General features: G+C 43.8%; 1 protein-coding gene across 3 annotated transcripts in view; it reads left to right on the top strand.

The window, feature by feature from the left end:
- Positions 1–3,425: 3,425 nt before the first annotated feature.
- Positions 3,426–20,338, top strand: part of LOC115459201 (cGMP-inhibited 3',5'-cyclic phosphodiesterase A-like) — a 68,159-nt gene continuing 51,246 nt past the window's right edge. For 2 of the 3 annotated variants that reach the window (XM_030189062.1, XM_030189064.1), the window contains exon 1: positions 3,426–3,544. In XM_030189062.1, coding sequence (XP_030044922.1) covers positions 3,434–3,544 — 111 coding nt within the window. In that variant the 5' untranslated portion in view covers positions 3,426–3,433. Of the gene's footprint in view, positions 3,545–19,781; positions 19,840–20,338 lie in introns of those variants that run through there. The other variant, XM_030189063.1, reaches the window with a different exon arrangement.

The raw sequence follows: 20,338 nt of genomic DNA on the forward strand, positions 1-20,338 counted from the left end.
ATCCCTATCTCAGCTGTCTGCTGTGTCTGCCTGGGAGTGTGGAGCTCCTTCCTCTTCAGTTTTCTAAAAGAGAAAAGGACACATAGAAATTGCTATAACAGAGCTTGATACATAGTGAAACCAGCATATGCAGATGGACTACAGACTTCACTGTGCTGGCAAATGAGATAGGTACAAGCTGCCAAGAGAATGTACACACACAGCCCCGAACTGGAACAGTGCCTGATTTTTCTGCAATCGGTTGTGGTTCCACGCAGGATATGTAAATATGTATGAAATATAACCAGGCCTGCCTAAAATCACAAAATCCATCTCACAATCATTTACGCATTCATAATTACTCTTTCAGTACCCCGAATACAACCCTATTAAAGTTGTGGGAAAACCCAAGACATGAATATGAAAGTCTGATAAAACAGTGCACAGACTTATTAACCAGGTGAGCTCAGCACTCATCACGAATTGAGTTATGGTCTCATTAGTATAACCTGCACCGTGAAGAAAGAATTTAACCCTTTTCCTTCCTTCTCAGCTGGCTTCTCTACCTGCATTGAAAGGTGTTGTATCATAGTTTGTACATTTTTCTCTCAACATCTCTGTGAATTTGACAGGACAGTGATTCAGAATTAGGGCGTAATTATTAAAAGGGACTACCGTTAATAAGTGTTTGAGACCTAGTTATTAATAACTGGGGTTATCGGTAAAATAACACGTCTTAACAGTAGCCCACATTGATAACTTCCCCTCTTAATTAAAGAAAAAAGAAATGTCTATAGAAATGGAAATCACTGCTCTATGTAATAAAAAATGAGCCAAGTATAGGACTATCTAGCCATTGTGACATCACTGAGGAGGTTGGCTCATTGGTGGAAAGAGACATTATGACATCACAATATCAGAGCTGAGCCAAGTATAGGGCAATGAAGCCATTGTGACATCACTGATGAGATTGGCTCATTGGTGGAAAGAGACATTATGACATCACAATATCAGCTCTGGTTACCAGAGACTGAAACTCTTCACATTAAGGGGGGAAGTTATCAACATGGGCTACTGTTAAGTTGGGTTATTTTACCACTAACTCATGCTATTTTAACACGGGTCCCATTTTACACAGTGAGACCTAGTTTCTAATAACTGGGGTTAACAGTAAAGTAGCATTAATTAATTGTAGCCCATATTTGTTTAAATCCAAAAACCAATGGAAAAGGTGGCTAGGGATGTCTATTCCTTAACGTGCCTTAAAAAATGAAGTGTGCACTGAATTAATTTAATGCATGTTGACCTACAAATTACCACTCGCTTAACTAGAATAGCAAGTATTAATTTTTTAAAGTATATTAAAACTTTTTAATGTTGAAATGAATGTGTAACATGAAAAATAATCTGAAAATCAGAGAAAATGACTAAACAAATCAAAACTTTTTGCCCTGTGCACATCCCTGGAAGGACTGCACAGCTTACAAGGAGGGGAGAGCGTAATGCTGCTACCACCTCTGGAGAGGAACAGGCCTCAGGCCCACTATTTAGGAGAATACAGTAAAAGAAGGGTGGGTCCTGCTTCTTTGGGCTTCTAGCTTCAAACTTAGATTAGATGGAAGTCACCTGTATTCATTTCAGCACCATGAGCCTCATTAACAACAACCAAGAGTTTCTTCCTTCTATATTTCACTCCCAACTCAGCTTAGCTATTGCAGTGACTGCTTTCAACTAACCTAACCACACCCTCTCCAAAAGACATTACATATGTGATACCCACAAAGGAGCCTTCTCCGGAGTAGCCCCCACACTCTGGAATGCATTGCCTGAAGGACTCCACTTAACACAAGACTACCTCTACTTCAGGAAGCAGGTGAAAGCTTGGCTCTTCAACTAACCCTTTAATGAAGAAGTAACTAACCTCTTAGGAGTGACACAGGCTGCAAAGGGACGGAGCATGCGAGGGGCAGAGGTGCACTTACACACACAACTTGCAGAATACAGTAAGTTACACATACTGTCGCTGCATATCGGTACCCAGAGTGCACCTGCACCACTACCTGCCTAGTGGATCCCATCCCATCAACCTGAATTTCTTTGCATCACTATGAACTGCTGATGGTCAACAAAAGACTGTCCAGCAGAGAGGTTCCACCCATGTGCTTATCCGCCCATGTTCATCGCACTTTTCCTCCTTCCACTCTCATCAAGGTTTGATCTCATGTGGCAGAACTCGCACCACTTCTGTTGAATATCTTTGTCAGCCCACTAATAACGCTCTTATAAGACCTGGTATTACTGCTTTCTACTATGTTGACAATATCCTCCTGGTCTGCTACACCGATTCTCTTCTCCTTGATCTTACTCGGTTAAACTTCGCACTGGACAAAATCTCTTTTTGAATCTCCAAAAGCCATCTGGTACTTAATCTTGAGAACACTGTTGCAGCTTGGGAGTCCTAGTTCACTTTTTTTATCAGCCGTACTTCTTAGCTCTCCGAGGGGCCTGCCGCTGCCCACAGCTCTGGTTTTTGTAAAACTCAAGGCCCCCTCTACCTTTTAAAACAGCAGTTCTTTGCCAGCAGCAAGTACTATCAGCCAGACACTGATACACACTGCTCACACCAGCCGCACAGCCTTCCCTGTGACACAATTTCCTATTTCCGCATAGGCAGGAACCAGAGGGCCAGGGCTTTTGTTTGTCCTGTGCCTGGCTGTGTCTCTCAAGGGCCCTGCGGTTACCCGTTTCTTTTCATGCCCAATGTAAGATTCTTACACTCCCAAACTGGCACTCCTCCTTATCTTTCCTCCTCTGTTGTCACCTACGGACCCCTGACCATTATAGTTCCTCAACAACTGTCATTTGCATATCCACTTTGTATGAAATGCAAGGACCAGCACTGTTTATTGCATCACATACTTTTAGCCTCCATCCATTTCAAACTATCCTATCTCAAATTGTGGTGGGCAGTGAAGACCTATTTATTTCAGAAGACATTTGCAACCCTGAGTGGAACTGATGTCACTGCATAATTACACTGTCCTGGTTACCTATCTTTGAACTGGATTTCTTGATAATCATAACGACCTTCTCGAATACTTGTTCTCTCTCTCACCTGGTTCTCGTGTAGCTACAGTTGCGTTCTTACCACTCTGACAGACATTAATATTGTTAAAATTATGGTGTTCCAGATGATTAATTTTCATCTTTTGTACTACGCAAGCATTACTAATTAACCTTTTTTGATGCAGTCAATTAAAGGGGAAGCACAGCGTATTAATGGAGCGCGAACTGAAGAAAAGCAGACTAGCAGTGATTAGTGAGTCAGTGTGGTGAATGCACACACTCATTGCTGTGTCTGTCTCACTATTGTGCATCACTCACCTTCCTCATCCTCTGTCTCAGTATGATGGGCTCCCCCATTAATCCTTTCACAAAACAAATCCAGCTACTCATGATGAGTACTTATAACGCCTGTTATCAGAATAAATTCTCATATCTTTCTCTTTCTTTATCCTTTCAGCATTCTGAGTGGGACCAGAGACGAGGATTCAAAGGCTCACAGGTCAGTTAATATGGTGGTTTTCCATGACTGTGAGGCTGAGCAAGGTTTAGTCATCGGATCTCGATGAGTCATGTACACTAAGGTTTCAGAACTTCTGTGGATAGGGAGGAAGGAGGAATATGCCTATCGGTTAGTGCGGCAGCCTGAGAGCCAGCAGGAACTGGGTTCAATTCCCACTACAGCACCTTGTAACTCTGGGCAATTCACTTAACCCTTCATTGCCCCAGTCACAAAAAGAAGCGCCTGCGTATACTATGTAAACCACTTTGATTATAACCACAGAAAGGCAGTATATCAAATCCCATCCTCTTTCTTAAGTTGATTTAATGTTAGAGTATGCAAAATGGTAACGCCCCAGCCTACATGTCAGATCTAATAGAACTACCACTCAGGAACGCAAAAAAATCTTCTCGTACACCCCTCATTCTTCATCCTCCCAAATGTAAGGGTTTGAAATACAAATCAATGCCTGCATCTACCTTTTCCTTTACGAGCACGCAGCTCTGGAATGCGCTGCCACGCAACTTGAAAACGGTTTATGAACTGACCAATTTCCGCAAACTATTAAAAACCTATCTCTTCGACAAGATATATCACAAAGATCAACATGTGTAACTGTATAATCTTTTGAACTTCTAGCACTGTCTTATAATGTCTTTTGCTTTAACACCATTATATAATTCACCACCATGTAACACAAATCTTCTGTAAACCTAATGTATATGCACTCCTATTTCCAGTACCCATGATGTATTGTAAGCCACATTGAGCCTGCAAAGAGGTGGGATAATGTGGGATACAAATGCAATAAATAAATAAATAAAATTAATTTAATGTACATTAACCTACAAATTAACATGTGTACAATCATTTTCCATGCATGAATTGGAACTGTGAAACCAAAAATATTTTACAAAAATCATGGAAAACCCAAACTTCCCCCCAAAATATATCAAAATTATTTTGTCAGCAGGGAGGAGATGTACTGAATTTTTAACAAGCCGATTAACATTAGGAGGTTCACAGGATGGACACAAGGATACAGAGCTTGTCACTTCTAGGATTGCAAGGTTGATGGAAGCTCATGTAAGTTTGCTGTCTAGGAATGAGAAACTCTACTTCTGTTTTCATATATATATATTTTTTTATTCATTTCAAATATTTATACACGCTCATCCACAGTTCTGGAGATAAGAAAATGCTACCAGTCCCGTTTTTAAACCTCAGCTCATGCGTCTTGTGCTGTAAAGGTGCAGGCTATTTTCTTCTTGAAATGCTGTACTCACCCTAAACCACTTTGCCCTACCCTAACCCTGATATACCAATGAAACCGTTTCTAGGACTAATTTGTTTGTACGTTTCATTCCATAAACATCATTCCTCCTTCATTTGCTACATTTCATGCACTCATTCTCTGGCAGGTTCTGTCACACATACAGCGTCTTTCGCCTCAATCTCCAACATGACTCACAGACTGGCGAGTTTAAAATGCGTCTTCTTTTGGTGCCGCCTTCCTCCTCATTGCTATTCTGTAGCCCTTCATTCTCAGTTGATGTATGTCTTTGGAGCAAAGATTAAACCCTGTGTTATCTTTCTCTGTCTGACAACAGTTGTCCTGTACTCTTAGCCCTCTGGTGATCATTTTAGCTCTCCTTATTTATTTATTTAGATTTTGCTCACACCTTTTCAGTAGCAGCTCAAGGTGAGTTACATTCAGGTACTCTGGATATTTCTCTGTCCCAGGAGGGCTCACAATCTAAGTTTGTACCTGAGGCAATGGAGGGTTAAGTGACTTGTCCAAGATCACAAGGAGCAGCAGTGGGATTTGAACCAGCCACCTCTGGATTGCAAGACTGGTGCTCTAGCCACTAGGTCACTCCTCCACTCTACTAGGTACACTGGATATTTCTCTGTCCCAGGAGGGCTCACAATCTACGTTTGTACCTGAGGCAATGGAGGGTTAAGTGACTTGTCCAAGATCACAAGGAGCAGCAGTGGGATTTGAACCAGCCACCTCTGGATTGCAAGACCGGTGCTCTTACCACTAGGCCACTCCTCCACACTCTGTTCCCCAGTGCTTAGATCTCCCTTGTTTGGTACAGATTAGTGGATAGGGTTCTGGGTGAGTTGGTCTTCCCTGTTACTTTAAGGCAGAAGCACTCACCAGTTTCACTGCTTCAAGGTTCCAAATCCCCTTCCCCAACAGGGACTGTTTGTGGCAGCAGCTTCACTCTTTAGCTCTTTTCCCTTCATGGCACTCCCTGATCATTTCATTCAGTATGGGAACATACCTCTCTTTTTTTTATACACCAGACTGAAAACCCTTGTGCTTTGTCCTTCTCCCTTAGCTCCTTAGACTCCTTACACCCACTGCTATTCTACATGCTCCTTACTGGACAACCTCCAGGAAGGAAGGGACAAGGCTCATCTCTTAACTCCCAGTTTTATACTCCCCTCCTAGCTTAAGCGTCAATGCCATTGGGCCACTTTGTTAGAATAGACTTCCCCTTATTCGGAGTTGATTGGCACCTTTCTGGAACAGTGGTCCAGAATGTTCTTCCTGCTGCTGCATAAGGAAGCTAAAAAATGTATGGATTGAGGAGAAAGTCGCTAAGAATACTTGCAGTTAACAACAAGGTGGAGTCTCATATCTTTTTGCACGGATATTCATATCACTCCCCTGGTGACTCTATCAACATGCATAGTTTTAATCATCGACTAAAACCACCTCCACCCTAATGTTGTAATTGCAAAATGTAACTTATATTGCCACACTAACATGTGCAAATGTGCATAAATATATAACAAAAGACACTTAGCTTAAGGAGCATATAAACTCCATCATTCAGACTGGCATGTGTAGAAGCCCCGACAGTGCCTGTTTCGCTATGCTTCTTCTGGGGGAACCCACACCATTTAGCTGAAACATGTCTCGACATTTGCACATGTTAGTGTGGCAATATAAGTTCATTTTGCAATTACAACATTAGGGTGGAGGTGGTTTTAGTCGATGATTAAAACTATGCATGTTGATAGAGTCACCAGGGGAGTGATATGAATATCCGTGCAAAAAGATATGAGACTCCACCTTGTTGTTAACTGCAAGTATGCTTAGCGACTTTCTCCTCAATCCATACATTTTTTAGTAGCCTACAGTATAATAGGAGTAAGTTAAGCCATATAGTTTTTTGCTGCATAAGGAAGGGCATTTTGGTAGTCTGGTATATTGGAAGCCCCACCACCTGTACTAAGCTGAATTCATTTGCACGGTCCGGGTGTGAGAGGGCAGTGGTTACCCTAGAAGTTTGTTTCTGTATGAACATACCTGGTCACAGAGAGGACTATTGGAAACGCCTTGAATCTATTCTAGTACAACAACTGCTACATCAACATTAAAGAATCCAGTAAGCGAAGAAGGGAATGGAAGCTATCCACACAAAGGAGTCACTTGAACATTTCTTTAAAAAAAAAATATATATATATATATATATATGTGTGTGTATCATTTAGAATTTGCTATTTAGGTCACACCTTTCCAGTGGTAGCAGTTCAAGGCAAGTTATAGTCAGGTACTTAGATGTTTCCCTGTCCCTGAGGTCTCACAATCTAAGTTTATACCTGAGGTAATGGAGGATTAAGTGACTTGGTGAAGGTCAGAAGGAGTGTCAGTGAGATTCAGTCTCTGGTCTCTCATTCACAGCCTGCTGCTCTAACCACTCCTCCGCTCAGACAAGTATTAACATACACAGTTTAAAAGCACATAATTGTATTTATTTATTTATTTATTTATTTATTTATTATTCATAAAACCTGGATAAGAACACCTAAAGACCCCATTGTGCTGGATCTCTGCCCAGCAGGCTACAAGATCATCCACTGGGACAGATTAGACAAGCGAGGGGGCAGGTTGGCGCTCATTTACCGCTCTCACCTCATAGTAGATGCAAGTTCGGTTTTGATCTCCTCGTCGCTGGAAGTTGCTGCTGTCAAGGTTCATCATCCCTCCCTTCATGGCCAGCTGGCCTGTGTGCTGTTTTACAGGCCACCAGTTACCTGGTCAAGCAGTCATTCTGCGCTTCTGGATTTCATCTCTAATATCTGCATGAACAACTCGAATATACTTTTCTTGGGTGATCTCAACCTTCATTTGGATAATCCCACATCCCCAGAAGTATCCCAATTCCTGGATTTTCTCCACCTTTGTGACCTCGAATGTCCTATCTCTGGTCCAACTCACTGTAAGGGTCACTCACTTGACCTCCTCTCATTTAAATTTTTAGACGATCAGAACTTTTCTGTTCATGATATTAGCTGGCTGGAAACGGCTTGGTCGGATCACTTTAAATTACAGTTCACACTACGCTGGCAAACCTCAGGCCCCCTCCGGCCTCGTCATTCTCACCAACATTACACCAGAGGGGTCATTGACCCCAGCTTGTTCTGGAGGTCTCTTTATAGTCATGGCTCGGATCTGCAACCATCCTCGCCCACTTATCTCACTGACTGGGACCACACTTGTAACGCAGTGCTGAATACAATTGCACCCCTGCGTCACAAATCCTCGCACATTCGTAGATTATCACCCTGGTTCTCAATAGACCTGAGAGCTTTGAAACGTGAGGTACGACGTATGGAAAGAACCTGGCGAAAAGGTAAATCTGATCAGGCTCGGGAGGCCTGGAAAAGTAGTCACCGCAAATATAAACATGCCATCCGATTTGCAAAGCGCACCTACTTTTCATCTAAGATGCAGGTGGCTGGCCGGGACATCCGACAGATATATCAACTACTAAACACCTTTCTAGATACTCGCAAGCTAGAACGCTCCAGTGTTGATCCTCCCTCAGCTACACAACTTGGATCTTACTTCAAGGAAAAAATTCTTACCCTGCGGTCTTCAACCGTCAGCTGTCTCTCTGACGTGGATGACTTTCTGGCATCCTTGGACGTGCCTTCGGGTGCTTGCCCCGCTGACCGCTTTTGGACCAAATTCAATCGTCTGTTACCCGATAACGTGACTGCTGCTCTACGTAAATTCATAAATAAATGCTGCAAATTAGATGTATGTCCGACTCATCTCCTAAAAGTCGCACCAAATTGTTACATTGAAGAACTGACGTTACCTTAACAATATGTTAAGCGCAGGATTTTTCCCGCCAGGTCATGGAAACATCCTTCTCACTCCAATCCCAAAAAATTCAAAGATCAAGCCAGATGTCATCTCTAACTATCGCCCAGTGGCTTCGATACCTCTAGTTATCAAGCTGATGGAGAGCCTGGTCAATGTTCAGCTCAACGAATTTCTAACTAATTTTGATATCCTCCATCATTCGCAATCAGGTTTTCGAGCTCATTACAGCACGGAGACTGTCCTGGTTACCCTCTTATCCAACTTTCGACAAGAACTATCTGTTGGACGAAAGATTCTCCTGCTACAATTTGACATGTCTAGTGCTTTTGACATGGTGGATCATGAACTCCTGCTCCATCTACTGGATACTTTTGGTATAGGAGGACCAGTTTTGCATTGGTTCAAGGGTTTCTTGACCTCAAGGTCCTATCAGGTCATGGTGAATTCCACACCTCTGAACCGTGGAATGCTTCTTGTGGGGTCCCTCAGGGCTCTCCCCTCTCACCTACCCTATTCAATATAATGATGATGCCTCTAGCCACAGCACTTGCAAATCTGGACCTCAACCCTTTCATCTATGCGGATGATATTACAGTCTACATCCCTTTTCAATCCACAGTATCAGAAGTTGCTAACCTCATAGATGCCTGCTTCTCCACTTTAGAACAATGGGCCAGGGTGTTTCGCTTCAGGCTAAACAGGGAAAAAACTCATTGTCTCATCCTCTCGTCCAAGCACGCACATGTAACAGACACAATGCTTCCAGTTCTGGGCTCTGCCCTCCCGATTGACAACAGCCTGAGACTTTTGGGAGTGCACCTGGATTCACATCTCCAGCTGGTTGATCATGTACACTTGGTCTCCAAAAAAATGTTCCAGGCCATGTGGAGGCTTCGACGTATCAGATACCTCCTTCCCAGAGACTTGTTCCGTACCCTTGTCCACTGGCTTGTCCTATCCCACCTGGACTATTGTAGTGGTATTATGTGGGTTGCCAGGCCTCCTTACTGAAAACTTTCCAAACGGCTCAGAACACCGCGGCGAGGCTCATCCTAAACGAGCGGCGTTTTGCACACGCTGACCCCCTACGCTTTAAACTTCATTGGCTACCTGTACAGGAGCGCATTGCTTTTAAGATCTGCTCCCTAACACATAAAATCATCTATGGGGTGCCCCGGAATACATGTTCCCCTTGATTGACCTTCCGCCTAGAAATGCCAACCCTGCTGCTCGGTCCTATCTTCACCTCCATTTCCCGAATTGTAAGGGAGTCAAGTATAAGAAAATCTTCGCCTCGTCTTTCCGTTACTGGAGTCCCAAATACTGGAACACGTTACCTCGCCACCTTAAAACTCAAGTGGACCATGCCCTTTTTAAGAAGTTGTTAAAGACATTCCTCTTTGCTAAGACTTATCCCTCAATTTACCATGTTGATTAAAACATCCCTTGTCCCTTACCCTACTTAGTTCACTTTGTTAGTTTCTTCCCCCATGTTTACTTCTTTATGCTTGCCTAAGCTGTTAAGTTTGTACTCTTATGTAATTCTCTGTAAGCCACATTGCGCCTGCATGTGTGGGAAAATGTGGGATATAAGTAACAAATAAATAATAAATAAATAATAAATAAATAATATATTTAGCCTGTTCTCCCAGTAATGACCATAATAGGTTATACAATGCAAATGTAATAACAATAATACAATAATAAATGAACGTAATTCAATATGGAGCATAAATCTTATCTAAAGATAAAACCAATGGGACCATAATCCAGTGGCGTAGCCAAGGGTGGTCCTGGGTGGGCCCAGGCCCACCCACTTTGGGCTCAGGCCCAACCAGTAGCAGCACACCTATGGTGTGGCTGGCAGAGATCCCCAAGCCCCATCAGCCGAAAACTCCCATCAACTGTTCCTTTTGCATACCTTGTAAATAGCAGATCTTTGCCTGCAGCGAGCAGCGACTGTTACATACTGCTCACACTGCCCCACAGCCTTCCCTCTGATGTATTCCCGCCTATGCGGAAACAGGAAGTTGCATCGGAGGGAAGGCTGTGGGGCCAGCATGAGCAGTGTGTATTATTTGCTTCTCGCTGAAAGTGAAAATCTGCTATTTAAAAGGTATACGGGGGAGGAGGTGTTTGAGAGACCAAATGGGATGCAGGCTAGAGAGGGAGAGACCAAATCATTTGTGGGACAAGGTGGAGTTCTTCTGCCCACCCATCTTGGGCCCAGGCCCACCCAAAATTAGGTGTCTGGCTACGCCCCTGCCATAATCATCTGAAAAGTCAGAACAAACCATAAGCCAATCCTCTAAGAAAATCAGAAAAACAAAAAAAAAAAGTTTTTACAACTCTTTGAAACTCCATTAAAATCATCAATCGATGTACAAGACATAGGAATCATTCAAACCTCAAAGTTCTAACAGAGAAGAGAACAACGCCTCTCACTCTGTGAGTGCAAAGGACAAATCAGAGCATAAATGTAAACACTAATACTAATAATTTTTTTAAAACAGCATTTCTCAAGTGGGAGCCAATGCAAAGAGAGAAAAATAGACATAATCCCCTGGATTACACACGCAAATCTGGTCGTATTCTGGATTTGTGCATACAACTTAATTAGTGAACAAGCCAATCAGTGCCAATAACTGGCTAATTAACAAGCAATTATTGACACTTATTGTCCTGTTTGTCTTAATTAGATTGTAAGCTCTGATGAGCAGGGACTGTCTGTTCATGTCCAGTGTACAGCGCTGCGTATGTCCAGTTGCGCTGTAGAAATGACAAGTAGTAGTAATTTATGCATCAGCATTTACACCGAATTTTACTTGGCATAACTGCCCACAACTAAATTTAGTCGCACAGACGGGCGCTCAGTGATCAGATGTTTAATCAATGCAAAATAGTCCTAGACCTATTAGGTGCTTTTAACAATACTCCAGAGAAATAGATCTTCTTAGCGTCAAAAATCCCCAGTTTATATTCATCAACACGTCTACTATTTATTGATTATTATTATTTATTAATTAGGATTTATTTACCGCCTTTTTGAAGGCATTCACTCAAAGCGGTGTACAGGAAGACTTTACACCAAACTCTCTCGGCTTTTCTCACTGCTCCTTTAAGAACTCAAAACTGCTCAGTAAACCAAGCTGAAGAAAAATTCCTAAAATTAGATTTAATCACTTTTTTGAAGCTAAATCCTCATACAGGGAATGAACACCTACATTCCAGGAGTCGACCTTCTCTAAGGTCTGAATAGGTGAATTGTATATCTGTGTGTTTGCTCTTTGAAAAGCTGGGTTTATGCGGAAGTGAGGGTATGTTATTAGCTAAATGCTTATTTATTAAACATGTTGAAAACGTGAGTTAACCCAGAGCTACACATCTGGATTCTCTCTTAATATGCATTAAAGAGCTAGTGTACTGGGTGAGAACTTCTTCTTGTGTCCACCTAGCACTGTTCTACTTTTACTCTCACTGGTGAGCTGTTCTGAGTTGGCCTCTGTGAGAATTGAGGGCTGCTCCATCTGATTGTTCCATTTAATAAGAGAAAGAGCAAGGTTTGCAAAGTGGATGAGAAAGGCAGTAAGTATCCTGTGCTTTGGAGACGAGTTCTCATGAATTGGTGCTTGCTGCCCTCTCTTGGCCAAGCAGAGGCTTTAGACGGTAGCAGTTTGGCAGTAAGAAGGCTGCGACAGGCGTAGGGTGAGAATCTGTAGTGCAGAATTCTGCCTCGGTGCTTCATATTGGATATCTCTTGCTGTTCTTTAAGGGGGTGATGTTCAGTCTAGTTTAAGCAGGCAGGAGAGGCTGCAACTCACTTAAACCATGCTCAGCATCCCAGCCACTGATATTTACCAGGCAGTGCTTCTAAATCTCTGCTCTGACCACCATGGCACTGCCCGCTTAATTCCAGGGCAGTCTGTGTGGGCAGTGTCAGGAAGGCGCCAGCAGTTATGTGGACATCCGCAGAGCTAAGCAAGCAGATTGGACTGCACAAAAGGCTTTCCTATCTTTACACACTTAGGTACGCAGGTGCCAGTACTGAAATCAGCCGGCAATAACTGTGGACTGGCAGCTGACCCAGTGCCCAGAGGTGGGCTGGCATTGAATATCTAGGCTGAATTTTGCCCTCAGCTGTCAGCAACTGTAAAACTATAGGATTGCCCACTTTCTCCCATGTTTAATCTGGCTTCAGTGCCGTAGCGAGGGCTAATGGCACCTGGGGCGGGTCGCCGCTGCGCACCCCCCCCCCCCCCCGGGTGCAGCACGGTGCACCCCCCCCCCAGACCGCATTCTTACCTGCGGGAGGGCCGATCCGCCCCGAGTGCATGTCACTCGGAGCTCCGTAGGCCCCGCTGGTTCCCTGCTCTCTCTGCCCCGGAACAGGAAGTAACCTGTTCCGGGGCAGAAAGAGCAGGGAACCAGCGGGGCCAGCACCCCCCGAGCGCGTGCACCCGGGGCGGACCGCCCCCCCCTTCCTACGCCACTGTCTGGCTTTAAAGCCTCTTGTTATAGTAACATAGATGCATATTTTCAAACCACTTAGCCTTCCAAAGTTCCATTGAAACCTATGGAACTTTGGAAGGTTAAGTGCTTTGAAAATATGCCTCATTGTAACATAGTAGATGACAGCATAAAAAGACCTGCACGGTCCATCCAGTCTGCCCAACAAGACAACTCATATGTGCTACTTTTTGTGTATACCCTACTTTGATTTGGACCTGTGCTCTTCAGGGCACAGACCGTATAAGTCTGCCCAGCACTATCCCCGCCTTCCAAACACCAGCCCCACTTCCCAACCACCGGCTCTGGCACAGACCGTATAAGTCTGCCCAGTATTATCCCTGCCTCCCAACCACCAGCCCCGCCTCCCAACCACCGGCTCTGGCACATACCTTATAAGTCTGCCCAGCACTATCCCCACCTCCTACCACCGGCTCTGGCACAGACCATATAAGTCTGCCCAGCACTATCCCCGCCTCCCACCACCGGCTCTGGCACAGACCATATTAGTCTGCCCAGCACTATCCCCGCCTCCCAACCACCAGCCCCGGCACAGATCGTATAAGTCTGCCCAGCACTATCCCCACCTCCCAACCACCAGCCCCGCCTCCCGATCTCGACTAAGCTCCTGAGGATCCATTCCTTCTGCACAGGATTCCTTTATGCTTATCCCACGCATAAAGGAATCCTGTGCAGAAGGAATGGATTATTAGAGTGGTTGATAAGTTGTAGGGTTGAACTGTCAGGGAGAAAGTTACAGATGACTTGTTGCTTTATATGTGTATGCAATCCTTGACTACTTTGCTTGCCTTGACTGACAAATTTCCTGGGATATCTGCTTAAAAGATTAACTGGGGAAAGTCTGGTGCAAGTCCATAGTTAGCATCTGTGTGCCTTCTCTTGTGTGGGTTCCTGATAAGTTGAAATATTTGGGGGTGTGGTATGGTAATTCTGTGGAGCATTCTTTAGAATCTAATAAAGAGGTGATGTTGCAGTTAATTGATGACATTCTTTTGAAGTGGTCACCTTTATACCTGTCCTGGTGGGGGCATCTAGATGCTATCAAGATGGTACTTGCGCCTAAGATAATTATATTTTGAGTCTAATTCCTCTTCTGTATCCTGATTCCTTTTATAAAATATTAGAAAGGAAACTTTTAGATTTTGTGGAAAAGTAAACACCAAGAATTGCTTAGAAGAAACTAAAATTCATCAAAAGTAAAGGGGAGGAGTTTAATTTTCCATATTTAAAGTTCTCTCATTATGTGTATCTGATGGCTGCTGCTGTGGCATGGCTTGTGGATGGGGCAGATGGACAAAGGGTTAGCCACTGTTTGCCTCGGGATTGGTGGCATGGAATGTTGCTACTCTTTGGGATTCTGGAATCTTTTACTCTTTGGGATTCCGGAATGTTGCTACTCTTTGGGATTCCGGAAGCTTGTTACTCTTTGGGATTCTGGAATGTTGCTACTCTTTGGGTTTCTGCCAGGTCCTTGTGACCTGGCTTGGCCACTATTGGAAGCAGGATACTGTGCTAGATGGACCATTGGTCTGACCAAGTATGGCTATTCTTATGTTCTTATGATGGTTAGTCCATTTCCTCTGAGTAGTTTACTTACAGGATCACTCCCTCTCCATTTCATTCTCCTCCTTGCTCTCCTACTCCCTCTTTTAATCTCTGCTTTACTCACCCCAGTTATCAGTTTAATAACACTTTTATATTTAACTTCAGTAACAAGCATCCCTTTTTCAATAACTCCTCAACAGAAACACTAATTTACCTGTAATCCTTGAAATGTTTCATCCAACAGATTGTTCTCTCGTCCCAGAAAGCTCACAACTCAATAATTCCTAGTCTGTAACGGGTCGCCAGCCTCTGTGTTCTTCTTATAATTTCCATGTATTACTGAGTGCCTAACACTTTACTCTAAATGCATCAGTTCTGCGAAGAGCTGCATCCCTGCCACAAAAGTAGGATGAAGGATGGAGTGTCCATCGCATAAGGACAGTGTATGACAGAGTTCTGCCAACATGTTTGAATTCCATTACCGTTTTCATCTCCACCACCTCCCGCGGGAGGGCATCCCACATATCCACCACCCTCTCCATGTTTGCGTTTGCATTTGTGATTGTGTTTTTCTTTGCATTTGTGCTTGCGTTTGTGTTCTACATTTGCATTTGTGTGATAGAGCAGGAGAAACATCATTCAGAGCTGGCAGCAGAAGAGAGGAAGCAGGTTCTTTTCCTCCTCATCTGAAGAGATGTAAAAAAATAACATCTTCCCTCTCCAGGGCTGTCTCCTCAAGTGGATGTGCTAGAGAATTGGAGAAGAGCAGCTGAGCAGCAAGAGAGGCTCTGAGTAACCGTCCACTGAGGAAAAGCAGAAACAGCTTGCTTTCCGTCGTCCTTGAGTAAACGAAAGGCTCTCTGTACAGTCTACATGTTCAACTGAAGGCATTTAGTCTTGGAACTGCATCAATCTGTTTTAGTTGTGGAAATCAGATATCAGTTGTAATATGCTGCTTTCAACAGAGAAACAGACACTTGCAGCTGTCTCCTTAGAAAGGGGCCTACATTGAGTCTTGCTTTGTGTGACTACCTGGTTACACAAAATTGTGCCCAACATGGAGCCCTGCCAGGAAGCCATTCTTCTGTTTTCAGTGACTTTTAATGTTTTTGCAAGTTTGGTGTGCCTTTTCACTTGGACTGCTTCATTTGCAAAACCACCCAAGTTGACTGCATTGTCGTGATCTCAGGCTGATGGAGACAGCTCATTGGAGAAGACTGCTGACCTGGTTGACGTCTTAGACAGTGTAACCAATTGGTTGGGGAAGAGGATTCATAGAAAGGCACATGGAGAAGTGTGTCCTGTAAGCGTGCAGGGGGGTGACAGGAAAAGCAGCACCTGGCCCAGCCCTCCTGGGACTGCAGTGTTTAACCATCAATGTTTTATCAGCAGATTAGAGCAGTTTAGCTGACATCATTCAGAGAGAGCTGTGAATGCAGTACCGAAAGGTTACCGGGAACAGGCATGTCAGCATCACCCATTGTGTACTATTTTGAAAGGCCTTGTGGTTGCGATTGAGCATGCCCAACAGTAATATAGTAACATAGTAAATGACGGCACATAAAGACCTGTACGGTCCATCCAGTCTGCCCAACAAGATAAACTCCTTTTACATGGTATGTGATACTTTATACCTGAGTTTGATTTGTGCTTGCCTTTCTCAGGGCACAGACCAGCACTGTTCCTGTACTAGAAGTTCTGATGATTCAGGAATCCTAAAGAGTTACAAGATTCTGGAATCTCAATTAGTAGCAACATTCCATGTAGAACCCTAAAGAGCAGTGCTGTAGCGAGGGCGGCTGACACCTGGGGCGGTTCGCCGCTGCGCACCCCCCCCCCCCACACAGAGCGCATTCTTACCAAAGAGGGCGGGCGGGAGGGCCGCTCCGCCCCGAGTGCACGTCGCTGGGAGCTGCGTCGGCTCCGCTGGTTCCCTGCTCTCTCTGCCCCAGAACAGGAAGTAACCTGTTCCGGGGCAGAGAAAGCAGTGAACCAGCAGAGCCGACACCCCCCCCCCCCCCCGCGGCGTGCACCCGGGGCGGACCGCCCCCCCCTTCCTACGCCACTGCCAAAGAGTAACATAGTAAATGATGGCAGATAAAGACCTGTACAGTCCATCCAGTCTGCCCAACAAGATAAACTCATTTACATAGTATGTGATACTTTATACCTGAGTTTGATTAGTCCTTGCCATTCTCAGGGCACAGACCGTAGAAGTCTGCCCAACACTGTTCTTGTACTAAAAGTTCTGAAGATTCTGGAATCCTAAAGAGTTACAAGATTCCAGAATCCCAATTAGTAACAATATTCCATGTAGAACCCCAAAGAGTAACATAGTAAATTACGGCAGATAAAGACCTGTACGTCCATCCAGTCTGCCCAACAAGATAAACTCATTTTACATGGTATGTGATACTTTATACCCAAGTTTGATTTGTCCTTGCCATTCTCAGGGCACAGACCGCAGAAGTCTACCCAGCACTCTTCTTGTACTAAAAGATCTGAAGCTAACGTTGAAGCCCCTTAAAATTTACACTCAAGCCCATCCTTATCCAGTTACGATCAGGGCGTAGACCATAGAAGTCTGTCCAGCACAGTTCTTGTACTTAAAGTTCTGAAGCTAATGTCAAAGCCCCTTAAAATTTACACTCCAACCTGTCCATATATTTTCATTCATGATTAGGGCACAGACCGTAGAAGTCTGCCCAGCACTGGTTTTGATTCCCAATTACCAGTGTTGCCACCCAATCTCCACGAAAATTCCATGGATCCATTCCTTTTAAACAGGATTCCTTTATGTTTATCCCATGCATGTTTGAATTCCATTACCGCTTTCATCTCCACCACCTCCCGTGGGAGGGCATTCCACATATCCACCACCCTCTCCATGTTTGCGTTTGCGTTTGCATTTGCAATTGTGATTGTGTTTGTGTTTGTGTTTTTCTTTGCATTTGTGTTTATGTTTTTTTGTGTTTGCGTTTGTGTTCTATGTTTGCGTTTGTGTTTCCATGCCTATTTTATTTTACAGGTTCCCACAGTTTCTTGAATGGAGATCTCATAAAGTAAAGCCATGACCTGGTTTAATACACCTAGAAGATAGAAGACATGATCAAAGTCATCTGAAGTTTTTCTTTGAGAAATGTAAAAAACAGATGAAAAAAAAATCAAAATATAAGTGGTTCTCATCTCATAATGATCTACTTTTCCTTAGATAATTTTCAGGGTCTCGTGTGCTAAGGACCTATTTGCTAGTTTGCTTTACTCTGGTTATTTCTGAAGTCTTGTGAAATAAGCTGGAATCAGCCTCTTATTTCTACATCTAATGTTCAGAATTCCCAGTGAGCTAATGAAATCTTTTTATAGTGGATTTTTCACAGACTTAATGTAAAAGTCAATTGAACAGGGACATGTGGGCGCTAATATTTACATCTGCCTTTTACATGGCGTAAGTGATACCACCTAAATGTTGGCACACAAACATCAACTTGCGCTCTATTCTGTAATGGAATCTGGGTGCACAGAATTTTGGTGTGTAACTTTTAGCTCCCATATATAATTGTCCCCTATAAGGATAATGCAGCTCTGCCTGTTATTCTGGATATTCAGTGCCGATATCCCAATAGGAGCCAGCACAGAGTCAAATGACATGCCGATTGCAACGTTTGAAAATGATGGTGGATAAAGACTATAAAGCTTCTCCAGTCTCTCCATCCATACCAACAAACAGCACAATCTCTTCCTGTCCCTCAGAGATTCTGATACAATCTACATAAGAACAGCCAATGGTCCATCTAGCTCAGTATGCTGTTTCCAGCAGTGACCAATCCTACTACTAATCGTTTCTGTAGTGCTACAAGACTTACACAGTGCTATACACATTATATACAGGTACTTTCTCTATCCCTAGAGAGCTAACAATCTAAGTTTTGGTACCTGCAGCAATGGAGGGTTAAGTGACTTGCCCAGAGTCACAAGGAGCTGCAGTGGGAATGGAACCCAGTTCCCCAGGATCAAAGTCTTCTGCACTAACCACTAGGCTACTCCTCCATTCCTTCCTTTTTGGGATTCCGGAATCTTGCTATTCTTTGGGGTTCTACATGGAATGTTGCTACTCTTTGAGATTCTGCTTGGAATCTTGCCACTCAGGATTCCAGAATCTTGCTATTCTTTGGGGTTCTATCTGGAATGTTGTTACTCTTTGAAATTGTGCATGGAATCTTGGTAATGGGACTTGATATACCGCCTTTCTGAGGTTTTTGCAACTATATTCAAAGCGGTTTACATAAATTCAGGTACTTATTTTGGACCGGGGCAAAGGAGGGTTAAGTGACTTGCCCAGATTCACAAGGAGCTGTAGTGGGAATTGAACCCAGATCACCATGATCAAAGCCTTCTGCACTAGCCATTGGGCCTACTCCTCCACTCTGGGTCACAAGTACCTGTAGAAACCCAAAGCATTATAGTGGGGGTTTGAACCGTGTCCCTTGCTTTACAGTGCACTGCATTAACCACTAGGCTCTCCATTGGGAGGCTCTAGACGCGTGAAGGTCTCAGTGGAGATGGTGAATTTTAGACACAAGATTTTTACAGTAACAGTTTAAGCTGCCTAGAATGTACTGAAGTGAATTCCATTTCTCTGCACCACTGAGCTGTCCTTGAGCCATGACGGAGAGGGTTACTCTTAAGTGAGAAACCATCCTCAGTATTAATTTATATTTTAATGTACTTTAAATAAAAAAAAGCCATGAATTGAATCTATTGTTCAGGAGTTGTACTTTTACCCCACTGTTGCCAAGCAACAGTTCATTTCAGCCTGAGCATTTCCCTGTCGTGTCGAGCTCTGAGGTAAAGCTGCCCCCTGTGCTTTCTCTCATTGTGTACCAAGAGATTTATAAGGAAGACCTGTGGTAAAGTGCAGCCGGCGGCAGGCCCAGGGTTTAAGCAAAGCAGCATTAACTATGGAGCAATGGAGCTGCGGCTTAGCTTTTAGATAACCCGTCTGGAGACGCTGATGCACAACTGGGAAATTGTCAGCTGTCCATCTCTGCATTGCATGAAACGGCGCAGGAAAACCATTTCCCTCCCCGATCAGGTACAGTCAGTGGTTCTACCCTCACCCTTGTCTGTCTCTAGCCCAGTGCACTCATTGGGTTTCTTCTACTTCATATCAAAGAGTGGCTGTTGGGTCCCAAAGTAGATTTTCAAGCCCCAGGTTTATGGGAGCTGTGTATGTCTCATCTCTTTCACTCTGATTATTAAAATGCAGGTTTTTTTTTTTACCAGATCACAGTGGTATCACTTCTCTAGTGCAGACCTTGTGAAATAAAGACCCAGCAAAATCCGTGAGCCAATTTTCCTTTCACTGAACGGTCTGGCTATACAATGTTTTGTGGTGGAAGTTTTTCAGAAGCAGCAAGAAATGCTTTGGAATAAATCATGCTAAATTTTCTGAACTGTACGAGAAATTAGCATGCAGTTCCGACCTGTGCAGCTTTACGGGAGCCCGTCCCTGTTGTAAAGGTTCAACTTCCGATGCATTTCGTGGGTTCTGCTTCCAATGAATTATGGAACACTGCTCTGGGTAATGCTGG

The sequence above is a fragment of the Microcaecilia unicolor genome, unplaced genomic scaffold (assembly GCF_901765095.1).
Source record: "Microcaecilia unicolor unplaced genomic scaffold, aMicUni1.1, whole genome shotgun sequence".
Taxonomy (NCBI): domain Eukaryota; kingdom Metazoa; phylum Chordata; class Amphibia; order Gymnophiona; family Siphonopidae; genus Microcaecilia; species Microcaecilia unicolor.